The sequence below is a fragment of the Cyrtonyx montezumae genome, unplaced genomic scaffold (assembly GCF_038088225.1).
Source record: "Cyrtonyx montezumae isolate F1298 unplaced genomic scaffold, pur_monq_1.0 scaffold_10, whole genome shotgun sequence".
NCBI lineage: Eukaryota > Metazoa > Chordata > Aves > Galliformes > Odontophoridae > Cyrtonyx > Cyrtonyx montezumae.
The window spans coordinates 8,909,292-8,927,818 of record NW_027071826.1 but is presented as its reverse complement, the minus strand read 5'-3'; the positions used below and the strand labels follow the sequence as shown (position 1 = coordinate 8,927,818).

The following is an 18,527-nucleotide window of genomic DNA, read 5'->3' as shown; positions in this document are numbered from 1 at the left end:
CTAAAACATCAGCAAGGCAAGAGAAACTTCTATAACCAATCTGCCATTACATGTACTTAGTGTCAATATTTGCTCCAGTAAGCCAACAACTACAGCTTGCAACTTTGAATTTCAAACTAATGGAAGCCATGCTAACTTGTGCTGAGATATCTTATGGCTGAAGGAATCCCTGGAGTAAAACACTGTGGAATTCCCAGCTACCCTGGTTACTCACAGCTGATTACCTTCAGTGCAGCACTGCCTAATCCACACAGACAGCCACTTCTTTACCACAGTCGCTGGCTTACAGAGAGAGCATCTGCTTTTTAAAAATCAGATCAGCCTTAAGCACTGCATCCTCTGTGCGCTCCTCAGCGTCCTTCAGAAGGATGAAATGTTTCTTGCCTGAGACTTCCTGGTTTTATTTCAAATGTGGCTTTGTATGTCTAGACAGATTGGTGCTCCACTGATTAAATAACAGATTTCAATCCAGCAGTCTGACAACATGGTGTCTGACCAAAATGGTGGAAGGGCATACGGAGCGAAGGGACATCATTGAATTCCTCCACACAGACAAAACAGTGCCTGCTGACATTCACTGCCACTTGCTGAACGTTGATGGAGACCAAACAGGGGATGTGAACACAGTGAGGAGGTGGGTGGTGCTGACACTGTTATGAACGCCGTGCACAGGCTCTCATTCATTGCTGGTGGAATGAATTTCATTTCTAAAACACAGCTAAACATGGTAAGCATGTAGAAAAACAGTGTTTTGAAGCTGAGAATTTGTCCTGTCAAAGTGTTAGTGTGCTTGCCGTAGCTGCTGCAGGTTCCATAGGTACAGACAGGAGGCATTACTTTTGGAGCGTGCTCTGTGACCCAAGAGAATTCCACTTCACTCAATGGGGCCCAGGCAAAGCAAAATAACCAAAACAACTGAACTCAGTATTAAAGGCTGAAGGCTAATCATGACTCCAAAGCATTTAATAACATCCACATATCTTTAGGGACAGGTAAATCGTCAAACCTAAATACAAAGATTGGTACACAAGCAGAAAATCCTATGGCATGGTCCTATTTACAGCTTATTGGGAAGCTGTCATCACCAGCAGCAACTCACGAGTCGTGGTATTTCTTGCTTCTGAGAAGGAAGGTGGGAGATGCTCTCAAGAAATCAGTCGTGCTCAGTGATCCTATAAACACCTCTTCTTACAGTCCCACAGTAACCAAACAGAAACCAGCTATTTTATCAACCCCTGGGGCCTTCCTAGTATTTATGTTGAAACTGGAGAAAAATACTCACATCCCAGAATAAATAAACAAAAAAAAAACACCCCAAACCCTACCCTTGAGAACTGCAAGAGATCGTCAGACAAAGTAAGAATGTTCAGTGCTCTGAACCCAGCCTGCCATGCACCAAAGCAGCCTGGTAACAGCCAACAGCAGCAAGTGTTTTTTCTAATTCAGAATTCAAATGTGGATCTGCATGTCACATTATAGTCATGTATTACCTATGAATATGGGCACAGGAAATAAATTCAGCCAACATGCAATAAACCATAGCAGACATTCGTAGAATGGCACAAAAATAACCTTGAGGCAAAGGATGTCCTAATTTCTTGGTTTACTGCCAGCCTTCTAGAGCTGAGAAGTTCGTAAACAGGATTAGCATGAAGTGAAGGAAATACACAATAAATCTATGCTGTCTCAAGAAATGTAATTCAGCACTACCATTTAAGGGGGAAGGAGAATATCTAGCACGCAAATCAGCCTTCTGGATCCTGCCCACCTCTGAAACACAGCTATTCTCCCCAACAAGCAATACCAAACTTGCCTGTTGCATTGGAAAAATCTTGGAAAAACCACAAAGCCTGAAGTTGGCAACTCACACTCTGTTGCTTCTGTTCAGCATCTAAAAGCCTGACAAGAGCTGTTACCTTTCACCAAATTACAACTTTGGAAAATGGGAGGAAAACCTGGACTCTCAAAGTAGTAACTGATTTCTGACCATACTGAAACAGAGACCAAAAGGTTCTAATTCAACTCAAGTGCCCACATTACAGCACTCTCACTTTTACTCACCACAGAGCAGTGCACAGTACACTTTAACACAGGAAGGAATTGAGCAGAGTATCTCTACTGCTATCTGATTAATGACGTAACTTAAACCAAAGCAGTGTCAGCTAAAATGTAATTCCTGCCCTTTATGCAAGGTCCTTTGGACATTGTGATCTTTCCACGTGGGTGGGTATGGTACAAGTCATAAAGTTTCCCCACAATGAACCACTGGGCTGCCAAATTAGACCCAGTGCAGCGTGGAAGGAAGAGCAAAGTGCTGCCAAATCACACTGATGGCACCAGGAGCAAATCCTTCCCTGCGAGAGCGGTGCAGCCCTGGCACAGCTGCCCTGAGAGCTGTGGATATCCCATCCCTGGAGGTGCCCAAGGCCAGGCTGGAGAGGGCCCTGGAAAGCTTGAGCTGCTCTGGGGCAGCCACCCCACAGCACAGGAGGTGGAACTGGGTGGATTTTTAGGTTCCTCTCAATTAAAACCATTAAAACCTAACCTATAACGTTTGTGAAGACAGTACATTCCTCCAATTGGAGGATCAATCAATATTTACATGTCAGTACTTACCCGACTCTAACCCACCGTATCTGTAAGGATACTGCACACAAAGACACAGCTGCAAACCAATCTGAGTTTTCCCAGCAGAGCTTTCCCCAGCAACTTCTGTGATTCCCACTAAAGGAATGCCACCTTTCAGCAAGTCATCTAGCACCGAACATCCCAGGCTTAGCTTCTGGCATGGGGAGGAGAAACAATCCTTATCTTGGTAGAGCTGAAGTGCTGCAGGGTTTTTTAAGGATCACAAAAATAGAGAGAAAGAAAAATTCATTTTGTACCTTTGGTACACACAGTGACACAGCACAGATGCTGACGCTGCAGATTTGTACCCTTGAGGGATTCCTTCTTTACCAATGGGAGAATTTCTCAGTTCAGCCCAGTCTTCCCCACAGAACCTAATGACTGCATGCCTATTTAAAAATGAAGCATTTACCCTGAGCTGCAGAACCCTTTCCCTTCTTTCCCTCTAAAGAATCTCTATGGGAAACTATGCTCAGACAAGATCTTGCTGACCACGAAACAGCATCGCTGGCACCCAGCCAAGGCCTAAAGCTATAAGCAGCCCACGAGCAAATAGATTCTGATTGCAGAGCAGCCATGAAGCATTTCTGCAGGGGGAGGGAGCAGATCCTGCTTCATTTCAAATTAAGCCATCATGTAAAATCAGTTTATATAATGTATCATACAAGCTTTTAATATAGCCTTGGCACAAAAGGAAATTACTGAAAAAGAAGGTGGGAAAGAAAATCTTGTGTTCCTACAATCAAGTTTTCCAGCCTGGAGAACTATTTTGCCATTATAAGCTGGCTTGGTCCCAAAGAACGACTCTGATATAATTCCATCTACTCTCAAGGTCCCACAGGTGCTGCCCTTAAGGTAATTAAAAAAATTAACTACAGCATAACTAAACTCATCTTCAGAATCATATCACTGTCAGTGCGGATCCAAGCTCACACCTTCCCACAATCACAGTACTTCTGGGTTTAAATACAACTCTTTTTTTGTGATACTGATGTTATTACCTGTAAGCATACAGTTTTTCCTCAGAGCACGAGAGACCGTTTTCAGCAAGCACTCTACATCTGCACTGGACAGCTTCATCAACCTTTGCAAGTCTGCTCCGGAAAGATTTAAAACCTCTTTTATTGATTTTATGTCAGCTGAAACAAAGAGAAGCTTTATAAATATATTCCATCGCATTACAGTTGGACGCAAAAGCTTTCTGAGTTTCCACTGCCCGTTTACTTGAAGTTTATCTACAGAACGTTCTCACGAGCTGGGCAGGCAACCATTACTCTGAACGGATCACAACGTTGTGACATTTGGAATATGATCTCCAGCGCGTGGTGAAAAGCCATCGCTTCTCACTGCTCACAAAACTTGCTTAGGATTTAATTACGGCTCCAAAACGTCAGCTACCGCTGCGTGCCGACACCCACGAGGCACAGCTCCAGCAAGGCAGGCTCCGTGGGACAGCTGTGCGAGCCGCGCGTCCCCAAGTCGCGTTACCTTTCTTAAGGGCAGCAACCACCTTAGGGTTCAGGTCAAACTGGTCCCAGTCCATGTCCCGACGCAGCACTGGAGTGAACAGAGCATCGGGGAATTGTTATTTTTTAAGTCAGGCATACGTGCAACAAAACCGAAGCGTGATTCGTTTCGTAGAAACATCGCGTTTCCGATCGGCACCCGACGCGAGGCTGCAGCGCGGCGACCCCAGGTGCCGTAAAGCGCGGCGCTGTCGCGCGCGCCGCCTTTACGACAGTGGCAGTCGCACGAATACGGCGGAAGGCCGCGCGGCACTCACCCTTATGGCTGCCATGGGGCCTAGCGGCAGGCGGAGCGTTACCGCTAGGCGACGCCTGCTCAACGTGGAATTGTGACGACAGTTCACGCTCGCTGAAATCAGCCGTGGCCACGGGCCGGGGCGTCTCCGGACCGCTCAGTGCGGCGGACGCCCCAACCCGAGGCTGCCTCAGCGCCTGCCCCGACCAGGCCTCACGACCTCCGCGCCGCAGCCAATCAGCGGGCGGCCCGCTCGCTACGTCACCGGCTGCTGGCCTATCAGGGCGCCTCCCGGCCTCGGCTCCCCCGGAGGGGAGGCGGGGCGAGGAGCTACCCTCGTTTCCGGGCCGCGAGGCCGGCCGCTCCTTCTGCGCACGCGCACCAAGCCCCCGCGGAGGGGGTCGAGGAAGTAATAACTCGGCCGCCTTCAGCCGCGAACGAGGCGGGGTTGGCCGGGAAGTGTGGAGGCAGTCTCTTATTGGTCGTTTGGAGCAGGTGGGCGGGGACCGCACGAGAAGCCTCTTTCTATTGGTCTAGCGCCGCGCCCGTCCCGAGCGGGCCGAGCGGTCATTGGCTGGCAGCGCTGCCAGTCCCGAGGGGCGAGTAGCGGTGGCGGAGTGTCGGGGGAAGATGTCGGGCTGCGAGGCTCGCGACGCCAAGAAGCTGGTGCGCTCACTGAGCGGGCTGCGCATGGTGCCCGAGCACCGCTCCGCCCGGAGCCCCTTCGGCCTGGACGAGCCGCCGTGGGTCCCCGACAAGGAGGTATGGGGGCGGCGGGGGGGTTCTCTGAGGCTGCGGGCGTAAAGCGCGGGCTGGGGGCTGCGTGGTGGACGTGGGGCTCCGTAGCGCGGTCAGCTCCGCGTTTAAGCGGGCTCTGTAGTGCTGGCATTGCTCTGAGCTCGGTGTAGCCCCGTCGGGTCGGGACCTCGGTGCCCACCCAGCCCCGTGTGGGCTGCCCTGGCTCCTTACCACGCTTCAGAGGCGCGCCGCTCCCTGCTTGGAACCGCTTCTTGTTGCTCCCGAGTTGTTACAGCACCCAGCGTCTGCCCTTCCGTTTTCCTCTCGGTGTACGAAGTGCTCTGATAGCGCTGATTGTGAAATCAACACGTTAACGACGTGCGTTTTTATTTAATGTCTTATCTTCTCTCTTCTTGGTTCCACTAAAATAAATGAAATCAGGCTTGCAGTGGTTTTGAAAAGCCTGAGTCTTGAGATGTGGAAAGTAACTCAGATATCATGCTGTGCTGTTACAGAGCACGTTACATCTACAGTGTGTTGCCAAACTTAAGCAGTCCTGCACAGTCTGTGTCATAAGGATGAATGGGAAGGATTTATCCTTAAAGATGTTCTCCATTTGTGAGCTCTTCCCAGACCAAGTGATGCAAATGTGCTCTCACAATTTTGGTTACTTAAAGCAGAAGTGCCACAGGGGAACAGAGGAGGCTGCTTGGGTTAGAACAGCTCAGTGGGAAAAACTCCCTTGTTTGTGGCTCGTGCTTTCTGATTTCTGACCAGAAATACAGATTTTAGTTAAGAAAGTGAATCAGACTCCTGGTAAACTCGAGGCACTTTGAAATTCTGGCTGTGCCTAGCTCCCAAGCTGCAAGGTATGTCAAAACTTAAATTACTAACTCAAGATCAGCGTAGACCAAAATATGGTATTGGCTGTGGAGCAGTACAGAGCAAACGTTGGGAGCACTGCAGCTGCCAAATGCTGCAGGTTCACAGTCGGTGGCTGTGAGAAGCAGCTTCTCTGGAGCCTTTGGGAAGGGAGGCAGTTGGGAATTAAGTCAGTTACTTGAAACACTACGGAGTGCTTCTGTTTTGTGTGGGATTGAGAAACAGCTTCCTGTTCCAAATACTGCAGTGCAGTTAGTTGTGCTCCATTACAGTGACTGCTGTTACTGATCTGTGAAGCCTTTTGTTTCGGAGTGTGAGTGCTTTATATAGAACTGGAGCTACAAGAAAATGAAATGTTTCTGGAGGTTCTCCTTAGCTGCTGTAGTGTTCCCCTGGCTGTAGCTGCACAGCCTGGGACAGTGACTGAGAAAGGGACTTCTGTTTCACCACAGAAAGAGACTCCAGAAGCTGCTGTGACCTGAGAGAGTTCTTAGAAGAAAAAGAGTCTGATATTGAAATGTATTCGTTAAAAGCAAACGGTGATGAGCGTGTGCTAAGCAAATAGAAGCAGCTCCACCTAGGGCAGGTCATCCAGCTGGACTCTGTGACAGCCTGGCTGCAAGACTTAGGGTTCCTACAGCTGTAAAACTCCGGAGAGAATCCAGCTCTGAGCCTTTCTGGAGACCCAAATACAAGTAAACACGTTAGGGATATCTGAAGTGTCATTCTGGCAAGGTGCAGCATTTCTTAGGGTGAATGATTTTGGCAATTCTTACAGGTTAATGCTAATTTGTACTGTTTTCCAGTGCCCGAGATGTATGCAGTGTGATACAAAATTTGACTTCATAACTAGAAAGGTAAGAGAAACTGACACAATATAAAGCTTTAACTGCTGCAACATACTGATGTGGAGTTCTGGTATAAAATGGAGATGATGAGTAGAATTTCATGCAAAGACTAAGGGACGTTACAATAGTTTTTCTTTCTGTTCTGCCTTTTCTGGGTAGAGGACTCATTTTTCTTAATAAATTCAATTTCTTGACGTTCTTTTAGTTCATGTTGTAACATGGCTTGGGTGTTTCTAAAATGCTAGGTGCTCCCAGCTGGATTTGCGTGGGAAGGACATGAGAGAGGAGGTCGTGCTGGAGTGGGCTGCCAGCATCAGTACTGACATTGAAACCACATTAATGAACACAGTTCTGCTTTCAAACATGAAATTAGTTGTGGAAATATGAACCAAAGGTATTCTCAGGTGTAACAAATTACAGTCTGATATGAAAGGGCTCAGTTGCTGAAATGGGGAGAGCTGGAAGTGCTTCTGTTCTAAAAGGGAACCAGGATTTGTCTCATGGTCAGCAAACGTGCTGCTGAACGTGGGAGTTGTGCAGCCTCCTGGAAAAGCCAGCACTGCTTTTTAGCAGAGAATAACGTTCCTCTGTGGAAGTGCATTGCCACTGTTAGCATGTGCTGGTGGAAGTCGATGCGTTTCAAGTCAGACACAGCTGATGGTTATATTTTTTTATGTGAGCGAAGGAAGGAGAAATCTTAAAGCAGTAATGGATGGGCTGCAGAGCAGTAATTCATTAGGCTGCTGTATTTTACTTGTGTTAACTTTGGGAAGTAAATGGAGGCAGCCAAGTGCAGCAGGTGCTTCAGAGGACTGTGTAATATTTGGAAGTTTTGACAGTGGTCAGAACAGCAGCGTATCACTTCCTGGTGTCAAACAGCTGAGACCTGCTGTGAGCCACAAATCAGGTCCTGCTCGCCTGGGAACGCTTGTTCTGACACGAGCTGCTGTCATCTGCTGAAAGCTTGCATCAGGAAGAACTGCCAGGGCTCCACACCCCAGCAGTGATGGGAGCACAAAGCCACATTTTGAAGCTGTGCTGATCTTACCAGATCTGATTTTAACTTGTATTACAGCTTGGCTGGATTTGCACTGTGCTGCCCTGATGTTTCTGAGAGAGGGAGGACTTCGGGTTTCAGCTGGGACGCTTTATAGCTTTTTCCGTGGGAAACATTTGAGAACAAGTTTAGAGGGAGAAGAACACAATCTGCAGTTGAAGCTTTCAGGTCTCTGCTCAGAGTGGGAAGGGACCTAGAAACTGGGATCTAGAAACTGCCTTCTCCTGCATTTGTATTGACGGAAAGGCAGGGAAGGGATTCAGTGTACTTTGGGTAAAATCCTTTCAGTTTCTTGCTGGTTTGCTTCAGGAGCGTGCTCAGTGCCAGCAGAAGCTTGTAGTGCTGTTCACACTGCTCTACATACACACACACTCTCTCGAGGCTCGGGCTTCAGAGCTCTTCCCACCACTACAGCAGTTAATTGCTATTTACCCCTTGGCTGCCATCCCATCCCTTCAATGTGAATATTTTACAGCTGAGGAACTGCTGGTTTTTGGGTAGGGCGATGTTTAATGTAAGAACTTTACCAAGTTATTCCCTAAACGTTTATTCTGTAAGCAAATAAAACATTCTCTCATGCTTAGCATCACTGCCGGAGATGCGGAAAGTGCTTCTGTGACAAGTGCTGCAGTAAAAAAGTGCCTCTGCCTCGCATGTGCTTTGTGGACCCTGTGCGCCAGTGTGCTGAATGTGCCCTCATCTCACAGAAAGAATCTGAGTTTTATGACAAGCAGCTTAAAGTGCTCATGAATGGCAAGTACTGACTGCGTGTATACGTTGTTTTGATCTCACTTCAAATGCTGTGTTAAAGAGATCTGATAAACAGCAGGATTAATTCCACTTGTCAATCTGTTGCGCTGCAATTTTCTGCCCTTCCAACACTTCCTTGTTGTTGTGTTTCCTGTTTGCCACTTATTTCTGTATTACCAGCTGATTGAGAGAGAATAAAAGACAAAAAAGGCATTAAAAACAAAACCTGGGGCTTTGCTGAAGGTCCCATGTCAGCATCAGTGCTGCTGTGCACACTGAGGGTCAGCGAGGGGCAGGGAAGTGGGAAGCACAGTGGGGTGAAGCTGTGAGGCTGCGTGGTGTGGACTGTGGAGGTGGTTTGCAGGCTGTCTGGCAGTGCTCTGTGCTGGTATTTATCTCCCAGGCCAGTGCTGTTGGGATTAGGCAACAGAGGGAGTATGAGGCACGGAGGAAATAGAGCAGTAGGCGTGTTGTCTGCTTGATGATTTATGACTTTCCTGATGTCAAAAGAGCTGTTTTGAGCAGGCGGGAAGCATAAGATGGAGGCTGAAGTTGGCTGACCTTGCAGTAAGGCTGAGCTAGTCTGCAGCACCGAAAGAGGTGGTGTTTTGTATCTGTTACAAGCACACAGCTGACAGTCACATCCTGCTATTGATTCCTCTGTGCTACGATCTCCATTTTTGCCATCTTCAGATCTGTTCTCAGTTTTCAAGGATTTACCTTGGATGCTGCCTGTATTCCTGCAGCATGTGGGTAATATTGCACCTGATTGTGACTGGCCGCGTGATGCAGAACATAACTAAAGATCTGTTCTACTTCAGTGTTCTGCTGACTCGTAACCCGTGTCACCTTTCTTTTAGTCTCATAATTCACCCAGTTCAGTGTGGTAGTGCAGGGGATAAAAGTCAGTGATCCCTTTTGATACTTCCATGCTCCTTCCTAAATGCTGCATCAGAATACGAAAGCTTTTCTTTTCAGGTGCTACGTTCATTGTAACTCTGGGAACGTCGGATAAATCTGAGCTCATGGTCTGTCGGCTTTCCAACAATCAGAGGTGAGGATGGTTGATGGAAATGGCACTTGTGAACACAGCTGTACTGTTGACAAGAAAATCAATACAATAAATCTTCTTCTTTTTCTTATGAAGATACCTGGTTTTGGATGGAAACAGCCACTATGAAATTGAAATTGTACAGATTTCAACTGTTCAGATTCTTACAGAGGGATTTACTCCTGGAGGTAATTTTTTCACTCAGTACAAGCTATTAAGAGCAACGTGAAGCTGTCATTGTTGGTCAAGCTAGACAGCATGTTTCTAGGTTAGTGGTGGTTCAGGTGTAACTGTGTCATTTACAACAGATGTCGGAACAGTGTTGTGCATGGAGACCTCTCCATGTGGGTGCTGGGATTTTGGGGCAAGCCTCCAAAGTCAGAAGACTTTAGAACTCTAACATGAGTGAATTTCTTGATAAACACAAGTGAAGGTGGTCATCCCGTCTGATCCTTTCTCTTGGCTAACCTATGAGAAGCCTCATAGGAGGGAGCTGTAGGTCTTAGCTTCAGTTTCAGAGTCCAGCCAGGGTTTCTCTTCTATTTGTACAAACAGTTCACAGGAGAGCAGGAGAGAAACTGCTTAAAAACATAAAATGATGTGATCTTAGTGCCCTTGAAGATGAAGGGCTGGCCAAATTAAACTGCTAACATCTTTATCAGAAGGCAGCTACTTACTGCCTCATCTCTTGACATACTTTGTAGTATTTCAGGATGAACTTGGATGTGATTTCATTGAAATGAGAACGAACAGGGTCAGGGATTTTAATGATTACTCATTAGCAACATCTCTGTTGCTGCTGGAATCCTTAATTGGACAGTCTATCAGTACAGCATGCTAACTTTAATGAACTTGATATTCAAATCAACTGAAATGTGTTGCTGAGTTGCTTAATGCTCCTGTAATTTCTTGTTCATTACTCTTCTGATTGCTTTATCTTTTTGCCTGCCTGCCTTCCTCTTCCTGGTGGTAGAAAAAGATATTCACACTTACACCAGCCTTCTGGAGAGCCAGCATATTACTGAAGGTATCACCAGTACCTTTTGTGAGTGCAGCTCCCTCCAGCATGCTGTTATGACCCCTCTGCATCTGTCTTCCTCTGCAATGCTTTTTGCTTGATATGTGTCTGTTCAGCTTAAGTTATGCTCCAGCACTGATGTAATTACTCCTTCCCATCTACTTAATAAAACTGAGAATGATTGTTCTGTAACTCTTTGGAGAACTAAAACACATGAGTTCTTCTTTTGACCGTGCGTGCTATCGTGTGCCCCTGTAGAGCATTGGTGAGGAATGATCTGTAGTGGCATGCAGCTGTGCACATCACCTTCCTTCAACAGAGGTTTCCTGAATGGAGCACACCAGAAATGAGTAATGTATTTCCTGTGTAGTTCCTGTGTCTAGTACATGGCGGTCAGCTTGACAGGATAGATGCAGCAGGCACTGATGGTGATAAAAGACTGAAGTCTGTCCCACAAGAGGAGGAAGGAACTGTTTATAAACACCGTGTGCTTTTGATCACATTGCTTTGACCAGGGTGGTCTTTGTTTGGCCTCTGGGGATGAGGGCAGTGGCCTCCAGGCCCCTTTCTGCTCTGTAAAAATGTCCTGTGTATGCGGTGCTGTTGCTGTGGCTTCAGTTTCTGCTCTGCCCCCTGACTGAGCGAACGGGAAGCACCAGTGTGCTATTCTAAGCAAAGCTTCTGTTCAGTTTCTGCGTATTTGCTTTGGTTTATCTTCATTTCTACACAGCCAGAGTAAGAGAGATGCAAGCACTTTGCTACCGTGCTGTTGTCAGAACAACGTCTTTCGTAAGGGATTTCCTTCAGGAAACAGATGACGTTGTTGCCCGTTGCCAGCTGCTCTTGCCCAGTTCCCAAATGGTGCAGGTTTGGATCAAGCAGGGATCCCTATTTGACAGGGCAGTTCAATTCAGATGCCGCAGGCTGTGTTGTGAAGCCACGTTATCTATTTAAGACAGATGGTAATACTGAAATGTGAGGGTTTTCTCAGTGTGTGCAGTCAGTGGCTTTTCCAAGCTGTGCTCAGCGACTGCAAGAGAGAAGTAAGCAATAGTGCTTCTGCACATTCCCCATCCCATTGCTCGGAACTGCCACCTTTTGTTGCTGCTTCCTCTGATGCTGCCCCTCTTATTTCATCTGCAGTTCTTAGCGCTTTGAGTCCAGCGGGAAGATGCTCTCTTCAACCATGGTTATTACCCGAAAGAAGTTGTGTTGATTCAGTTGTTAAAACACACTGCTGGTCAGGATTTCTTTTTCCTTTTTCCAGGAGGCAATACCCGTGCCATAGGCATGATTCTGCAGTACAAAGTACCAGGATCAGAGGAGCTAACGCAGATGAAGTTTACGGCCAGTGAAGAGTTCAGCTCTAACAAGAAGCTGTCAGCGAGCTGGCTGGCAGCTATGCACAAGGTAGGCAAAACTTCAGAGAAGGCTGAAGAAAGAAGTTGCAGAATGCTTTGCTGCAGTAGTGAGTACGCAGTCCATGGAGCTCGCTTTCCTTTTGCTATTTTTCTCAACGTGCAGATTTTAAGGCCTTGTTCTTAGGAGAACAGAAGCTACAGCTGCTTGCTGTGACTTCAGCCTTGTGCTGCTTGTGGAGGGAGTTAGGTTGACAGTTGTGTTTTGCTTTCATTTTAGGCAACAAAACTTCTGTATGAGTCTCGGGACCAGTAAGAAACTTGCAAACTGCTGGCAGCTTGAGAGAAGACACCAGCCTGCGAGGACCTGCATCTCACTTTGTGCTAATCTGACAGCTGGATAACACTCTTCTCCTGACCTTTTCTCATTCCAGTATGGTTCATCATGTAAGAACTGGCAAACACAATGTACTTCTGTTTTGAACCATGAGTATTCACTATAGTGTGCAATATGTATACGATTAATGCTTTAAACTCTCACCTTTTCAGACTTTGTATATTTTGTTAAACCTTTATTGCCTTTATTGGCACTTAATATGAGATACGAAAGTGACCTGCACTACAGCTAATGTACAGCACAACTTTTATAGTAACAATTATGAATACTGTTTGCCACAAAAAGCAAACACAGGTGTACGTCTCTTCTGCAGAGAATAGCTTTTGGGTATAGATCTCAGGTTTTTCCCTCTATCCAAATGTTTAAAAATCAATGTACAATAAAATCTGCCTTAGATACAGTTTTATAGAACTCACTTGATTTTTTTTCTTAACGTATTTCACCACGTATCACCAGATTGGGGTTACATGATCTTGAAACTTCCCTTCTGTACTAACTAAGCTTCCAGAATACTTTTTAGTTTTGTATTTTCTTTTTGGTAACTAGCTTTTGTTAATCTAACTGTAATGTTATCTGGAATTGTATACGTTTTAATGTACAAATATGAATAAATTAATTCACTTATTTAAATAGGAGGTGATGCTTTCACATCGTACAGTTGCTTTCGTCACTGCTGTCTGAATGCTAGAGGAGCTTTGTCTTCTTAGGAACAAGATCCTCCCTTTGGTTTTAAGCCTTGATGGTTTGCTAAATCCTCCGACTAAACCTCATGGAGCCAACGTCCTTCTCCTTGCGCTGTCCTGGACTGGTAAAAGCTGAGCCACCAACCAGCTGAGGGCAGGTGTCAGCTAAGTGCAGAGGACCCTTCAGAGCTTTTCTGGACAGGTATGGGATTGTCACAGTTGGGGTACTGGAGCTCACAGTGTAAGGCAGTTCAAAGGCAAGTTGTTTTCTGTACACGGGGCACGACCATGAGGAAACCTCCATCAGTGGACCAAGAGGCTCCAGTGGGACTCTGGGTGCTGAGTGTGAGGAAAGGCACAGCCACAGCTGCTACGTGTATGAACTTACGGGAGAATGCAGCCAACGCCTTAGCAGTACTTTATTGTGCACATTTACATTTTCTCTGAATGAGTGTAGCGGAGGCTCTTGAAATCATGACATTCATGTGGCAAATTCTTCAACAATAATACCCTTCCACTTTTCACCACAATATATACAGTTAATGCTAACCTGTGGTAAAAGCAAGTTACAGCACTGCAGAAATGGATATATAAATTATACACAGAGCTTGTACATGAGGAATTAATCAAATTGCATACTGTTTAATGGGAGAAAATTACAAGAAATATGGCTACAACTTAACTTATTATGGGAAATTCAAAATATACTTTTGGTATATAAAATCATGTACAATTAAAATTCCAGTGAAGTGCTTTTTTTTTTTTTTTCCCTTCTTTTTTTTGCTTGAAACTACAATGTAGTGGAATAGATTATTGCATAACTTGCCTTGGCAACAGATGTAGGCTGCCAAGAACCACAGAAACTGTCCTCAACTTAGCTATTGCCTTTCGTAAATCCTTCTCTGTAATACCTCATTACTTTCTTCCCCTTAACTCAACATCTCTACACACCTCACTTTCTACTTCTATTCAGTCCTTCATTTTTTCTTCTAGACTGACCCGGGCAGACTTAAAATTTACAGCATTACCCTTACCAGACTCTTACCTTTCTCAACTATTGCACTTTCATCCATGCAGACATACAAATCCTTTAAGCTGCTGCAAGTTCACTATTAATTGTCCCGTCCAGAAAGGATGGGGCGCAGTGGTTATCAGGGGAACCTTTACATTAGTAGAGGTAACACTGGTGCTGTAGGCTGAATAATAAGAAAATATAACACCAAGTGAACTATTGTGTAGGGGCTTTGAGAAGTGTACTAATACTGTTGTTTGGTTAGTTCTCTAGCTTGCTTCTAAATGCAGATTTATACTAGATGTTAGACTATGTAAAGCTTTTGTTGGGGTTGCCTAAACTAGGATGTAAGTGCAAAAGCACGTTAACACTTAATCCCAGCCTTCGTAAAGCTTTGGTGAGTACTTACTGATGAATGGAACTGGTGAAGATCTTGTGTCCTAGAACCCAAAGAGGTGATGAGAGAACTCAACATTCACTGGTACTGAACAAAACATCCAAAATCCTGACATGGGACAGTGACTGTGGGGTTGGAGCAAACTGGACAGCTTATCTGCACTTCGCAAATGACACCTCTGAACATTTAACACAAGAAAGCTCCTACCACACCAAACTCGAACTCAACACACTGCTTAGACAACAGTTGGCAGAACACTGTAGGTAGTGGAGATACCGCTCTCCTCATCAGTGGTGGGTCACACAGAACAGAACTCATTTACAAACTGCAGATCTTGAAACTCTTGGATGCTGTCCATTTAACGAGAGAAAGCACCATTAAAACTAAGTATCATAGTTTTATTTCTCCATGTGAAATGATCAAAAACAATGGCTCCAGTGTATGTTTTAAGTTTCCAGTTACCAGCAAGGTGTTGCACTGTTGTACAACTGAATTCAAGCAAGGGTTCGCTGTCTAGGTTTTATTCGTGGATATAACTGTAAAAACAGAATGAAAGTGTTAGGCTTTGCATGGTTGACAGCAAATTAAATATAAAATCAGTTCTAACTGAAGAGTACCAACAAGAACTGTGTTAAAAAGAAGTGTTTTGGGGGCGTGAGGGCTTTTTTGTTTTTAAGCTACAGCATGTTCTTAAGTGACTTCTGAAAAATTAAACCAGCAACAGCAGGATGCCAAAGGCTGACTTACTTATTCCTGCAAATGGAAGCAAATTGCTGCTCTGCAAATAACTTGCTGCTTCTAGTTCAAGATCCCACGCTAGGCTAGAGGATTCGTTTATGGAAATACAGGAGTTCCCTGTCTGGCCCCCCAAAGAGCTTATTTCACACTCGGTGGCCTTACATTCCTGGTCTTCTGTGATAGCAGTGTTACATTTGGCTGAGGGCTGCATAAATGACTTGCCTAAAGTTGCCACCTTCAAGGTTTTATTCCCATTTTAAAGTTGTGTAAATGTACGTTTACCTGATGCCAAGTATTAAAAGCCTTCCTAAATATCCTCCCAGGCCAAAGCTTAGGGCTGCCTAACAAAGCTACTACACGGCAAAGCATTGAGGTGATGGCCACAGATCCTACCTCAGGGGGAAGTAAAAAACTGAAGGCAAAGTGGTAAGTCAGCACTTACCCCAAGAAGATTTTTAGGCACGTAGCCTTCTTTATCATTGAGGCGGGCCCACCACCACTCCGTTTCGTTGTCGTCCTTGCGCCTCAGGATCGTAATGGCATCGCCCTCATGGAATGACAACTCATCATTATTCTGGGCTTCGTAATCCCACAGTGCATACACCACTCCTTTGTTCATCACTCCCAACTTTTCCTGAACTCCTGTTAACAGCAAGTTAGACAGAAAAATAATCCGTTTTCCCCCGAGAATTTTGGTGTGGCTCAAATATCAGTCTCATTATTAACATTTCATAAAGAATTTTCAGCAATAGAAACTTTATTATCTTTTATTCAAAGGAGGACAAAAATAGTTTCACAAATGTTTGAGCAAAGCAACTTTATGGAACTGGTGTACGTTTCTCAAAGGCTTCAGTACTGTAACAGAGCTTGTACGCATTACATTCAGTAATGCTCAAAGCTTTTGAAAATCTGCCGTGTCAGAGCCTTAATTAAGTTATATCCACCTCTGGAAATTAATGTTTTTTCTGCTCCATCAAGGTACTTCCCTCGCAAAATATGTCTTAGTAACTAAGCACATTCTGTAAGTTAATTAATCATAATGTATACAGGTTTCTGAAGGCGATCTGCTAAAAAATTGCTGGAATGATTCTGTCAAGATACTTGACAACTCACTGCTACTGTGAAAATCTCTTTACTTGATATTAAACCAATAAAAATTGTAGTGCCAGGAGGACTCTGCAAGTCAAGTCAAGAAGGAAAGGACTACGAGCAACTAATAACCAAAAGACTACTCTGTTTTTACCATTTTCAACGAACAGGTGCAGGGCAAAAGTCTGGAGCCTAAGCAGATGTTTCCTTCAGACCAGGGTGCCAGAAAAGGGATATATTTTACAAGAGCTAGAACGAGTTTGTATAGGATCATCACAGCTTACCGTACAAGAACTGGGAACACTGAATATAACCTTCTTCCATCTCTTCGCATTTGTCTGCTGCGGTCTCTATATCACTTATAGTTGAAGCAAAAATAGCTGCCCCAGATTCAACCAATAGTTTACAGAGATGAACGCTATTGCAAGAAGCAGCACAATGCAAAGGTGTCCTGAAATAAAGCACAAATGTAGAAATGAAAGAAATCAACTCCCAGGAATCCTAGCTATTTTGTCTTGCAATACAGGGTTCAGTCTGTCTGTTTTTAAAGGAAGTTGTTCTGCTGTGTGTGCAGTGTTTGACACCTGCCAAATGACTTGGAGTGGATTCCAGGATCGACCTGACTCCAGTAGAGCCAAACATAAAATAGATGGTTACTTTATCTCGACTTGCACAGCTTGCAGTACTGCTGGATATAAAACTACTGTTTTCCAATATTAGGAAATCTGAAAGGCAAGATAAGGTGGGGGAGAAACCACTCAGCAGTGTGGCAAGGTTTCCCAGCTCCACCAAACTCCTTCCAGGTGCTACATCCACCTGCAAGGCTAGGTTCTCCAAGTACACATCTGTGAATAAGTTATGTGAAAAAGAAACTTAGTATTTTTGTCATTCATTATTTAAAGTTTAATTACTTCAGCATGTGAACAAGAAATACACCTATATTTCTACATAAAAACAGAATGTACTGCGATTTATGATTTGAGCACACTTGCCCGTGGGCTCAACACAGTGGCACTTAGTGTTTGAGTTTGTTACCACTGAAAAATTAACACGTCCTCATTTGCTGGGGACAGAGAAGGAGGAAACTGTTCTGCAAACAACTCACTTCCAAATACTTAACTGCCATCAAAATGGTGTTTTTTTCAGATGCAAAGTTAAAAATCTTGCCACTTACCACCCATCACTATCTGCTGCATTTACATTTACTCCAAAATCAAGCAGGAACTTCACAATGTGGTGATGACCTGCACACACTGCATTATGCAAAGGTGTAATTCCTTCATCATTGGGCTTACTGGGATCATCGACCTACAGAAAACATGAAATAGTTCAGCACCTTTATTTTTCCCAGTATTCAAAGAAGTTCCCTTTGTTTGGAAACTCACCTCATATATGATTCTCTGTACGAGATCAAATTCTCCCTCCAAAGAAGCATCCAGGAGAAGGGCCAATGGATTGAACTTCACTCTCAACCCGTGGCCTGTTCTTTCGGAGTTAGGTTTCTTCAGGTTGGTACGTTTGGTCTGAGTGGAAACAAAGGTTTAAAGGCATTATTTCAGGCTGCAGAAGTAGTAGAAACCATTAAGTTATGTCTTAAGTAGACAAGGAATCCCACCTTCCTTAAACCATCAGAAGAATGATGCAAACACTTCTGTCACAGATCCTTTTAATAATAGAGCTGATATCTTACTATATCTTAGGAAAAATTAGAAAGGATGCCAACATAAACCAGCTGCTCCTATTTAATGGTAATAAGTAGAAGGAACAAAGCACTCAAACCAATAGCTCTTGAGCACCACAATCCTAACTGTGTCCAGTACGAGCAGTGTGTGTCTCTGGTGGATGGTCTGAAGCACTGTCACACCTTTGGCTTAGATTAGGAAGTGTGACACAATTAAGCATGAGGAAGGTATTTTCCCCTTGAATCAGCAGAAGCGTCAGCAGCAGGTCAATACCAAAGAGCTTTGATGGGAGAAGGAAAGTCTATGAAGCTCATTTATGTAACATTCAAGATGGTATCATCAGAAGAAACACTCTCAAGATTTGAAAGGCATTTAAATGCGTTTTGAGAATAGAGTGTATAATTTACACGTGCCTTTGCTACTTTCCAGAAAAAATAT

The 18,527-nt window shown here is 44.7% G+C and overlaps 3 protein-coding genes across 10 annotated transcripts in view; 1 reads left to right on the top strand and 2 right to left on the bottom strand.

Moving 5' to 3' along the window:
* XRCC3 (X-ray repair cross complementing 3) overlaps positions 1–4,507 on the bottom strand; it is a 421,446-nt gene extending 416,939 nt beyond the window's left edge. Inside the window, exons 1-4 of the mRNA XM_065750332.1 lie at positions 4,412–4,507; positions 4,117–4,185; positions 3,630–3,767; positions 2,617–2,829 (exon numbers count right to left, since the gene is read on the bottom strand). Coding sequence (XP_065606404.1) covers positions 2,617–2,829; positions 3,630–3,767; positions 4,117–4,171 — 406 coding nt within the window. The 5' untranslated portion in view covers positions 4,172–4,185; positions 4,412–4,507. The remainder of the gene's footprint in view (positions 1–2,616; positions 2,830–3,629; positions 3,768–4,116; positions 4,186–4,411) is intronic.
* A 485-nt stretch (positions 4,508–4,992) lies between these two features.
* On the top strand, positions 4,993–13,118 carry ZFYVE21 (zinc finger FYVE-type containing 21). Of its 2 annotated transcripts, XM_065749615.1 has the most exons (8): positions 4,993–5,151; positions 6,816–6,866; positions 8,499–8,667; positions 9,643–9,718; positions 9,812–9,903; positions 10,689–10,742; positions 12,001–12,143; positions 12,372–13,118. In XM_065749615.1, exons 1-8 carry the CDS (start codon positions 5,020–5,022, stop codon positions 12,405–12,407), a joined length of 753 nt encoding a protein of 250 aa, XP_065605687.1. In that variant the 5' UTR covers positions 4,993–5,019; the 3' UTR covers positions 12,408–13,118. The 2 variants fall into 2 exon arrangements, with proteins under 2 accessions (XP_065605687.1, XP_065605698.1); XM_065749626.1 differs by lacking the exon at positions 10,689–10,742.
* A 448-nt stretch (positions 13,119–13,566) lies between these two features.
* Positions 13,567–18,527, bottom strand: part of PPP1R13B (protein phosphatase 1 regulatory subunit 13B) — a 62,016-nt gene continuing 57,055 nt past the window's right edge. For all 7 annotated transcript variants that reach the window (XM_065749576.1, XM_065749583.1, XM_065749547.1 and 4 more), the window contains 5 exons: positions 17,793–17,930; positions 17,582–17,715; positions 16,692–16,858; positions 15,761–15,960; positions 13,567–15,116 (listed from right to left, as the gene is read on the bottom strand). In XM_065749576.1, coding sequence (XP_065605648.1) covers positions 15,075–15,116; positions 15,761–15,960; positions 16,692–16,858; positions 17,582–17,715; positions 17,793–17,930 — 681 coding nt within the window. In that variant the 3' untranslated portion in view covers positions 13,567–15,074. The remainder of the gene's footprint in view (positions 15,117–15,760; positions 15,961–16,691; positions 16,859–17,581; positions 17,716–17,792; positions 17,931–18,527) is intronic.

Bases quoted from the DNA above. Each gene is read 5' to 3' on its own strand.
- ZFYVE21 (XM_065749615.1), top strand. From the start codon at position 5,020: ATGTCGGGCTGCGAGGCTCGCGACGCCAAGAAGCTGGTGCGCTCACTG. The intron at 6,867-8,498 runs GTAAGAGAAACT...TCTCATGCTTAG, and splicing joins TTGACTTCATAACTAGAAAG to CATCACTGCCGGAGATGCGG. The intron at 12,144-12,371 runs GTAGGCAAAACT...CTTTCATTTTAG, and splicing joins GGCTGGCAGCTATGCACAAG to GCAACAAAACTTCTGTATGA.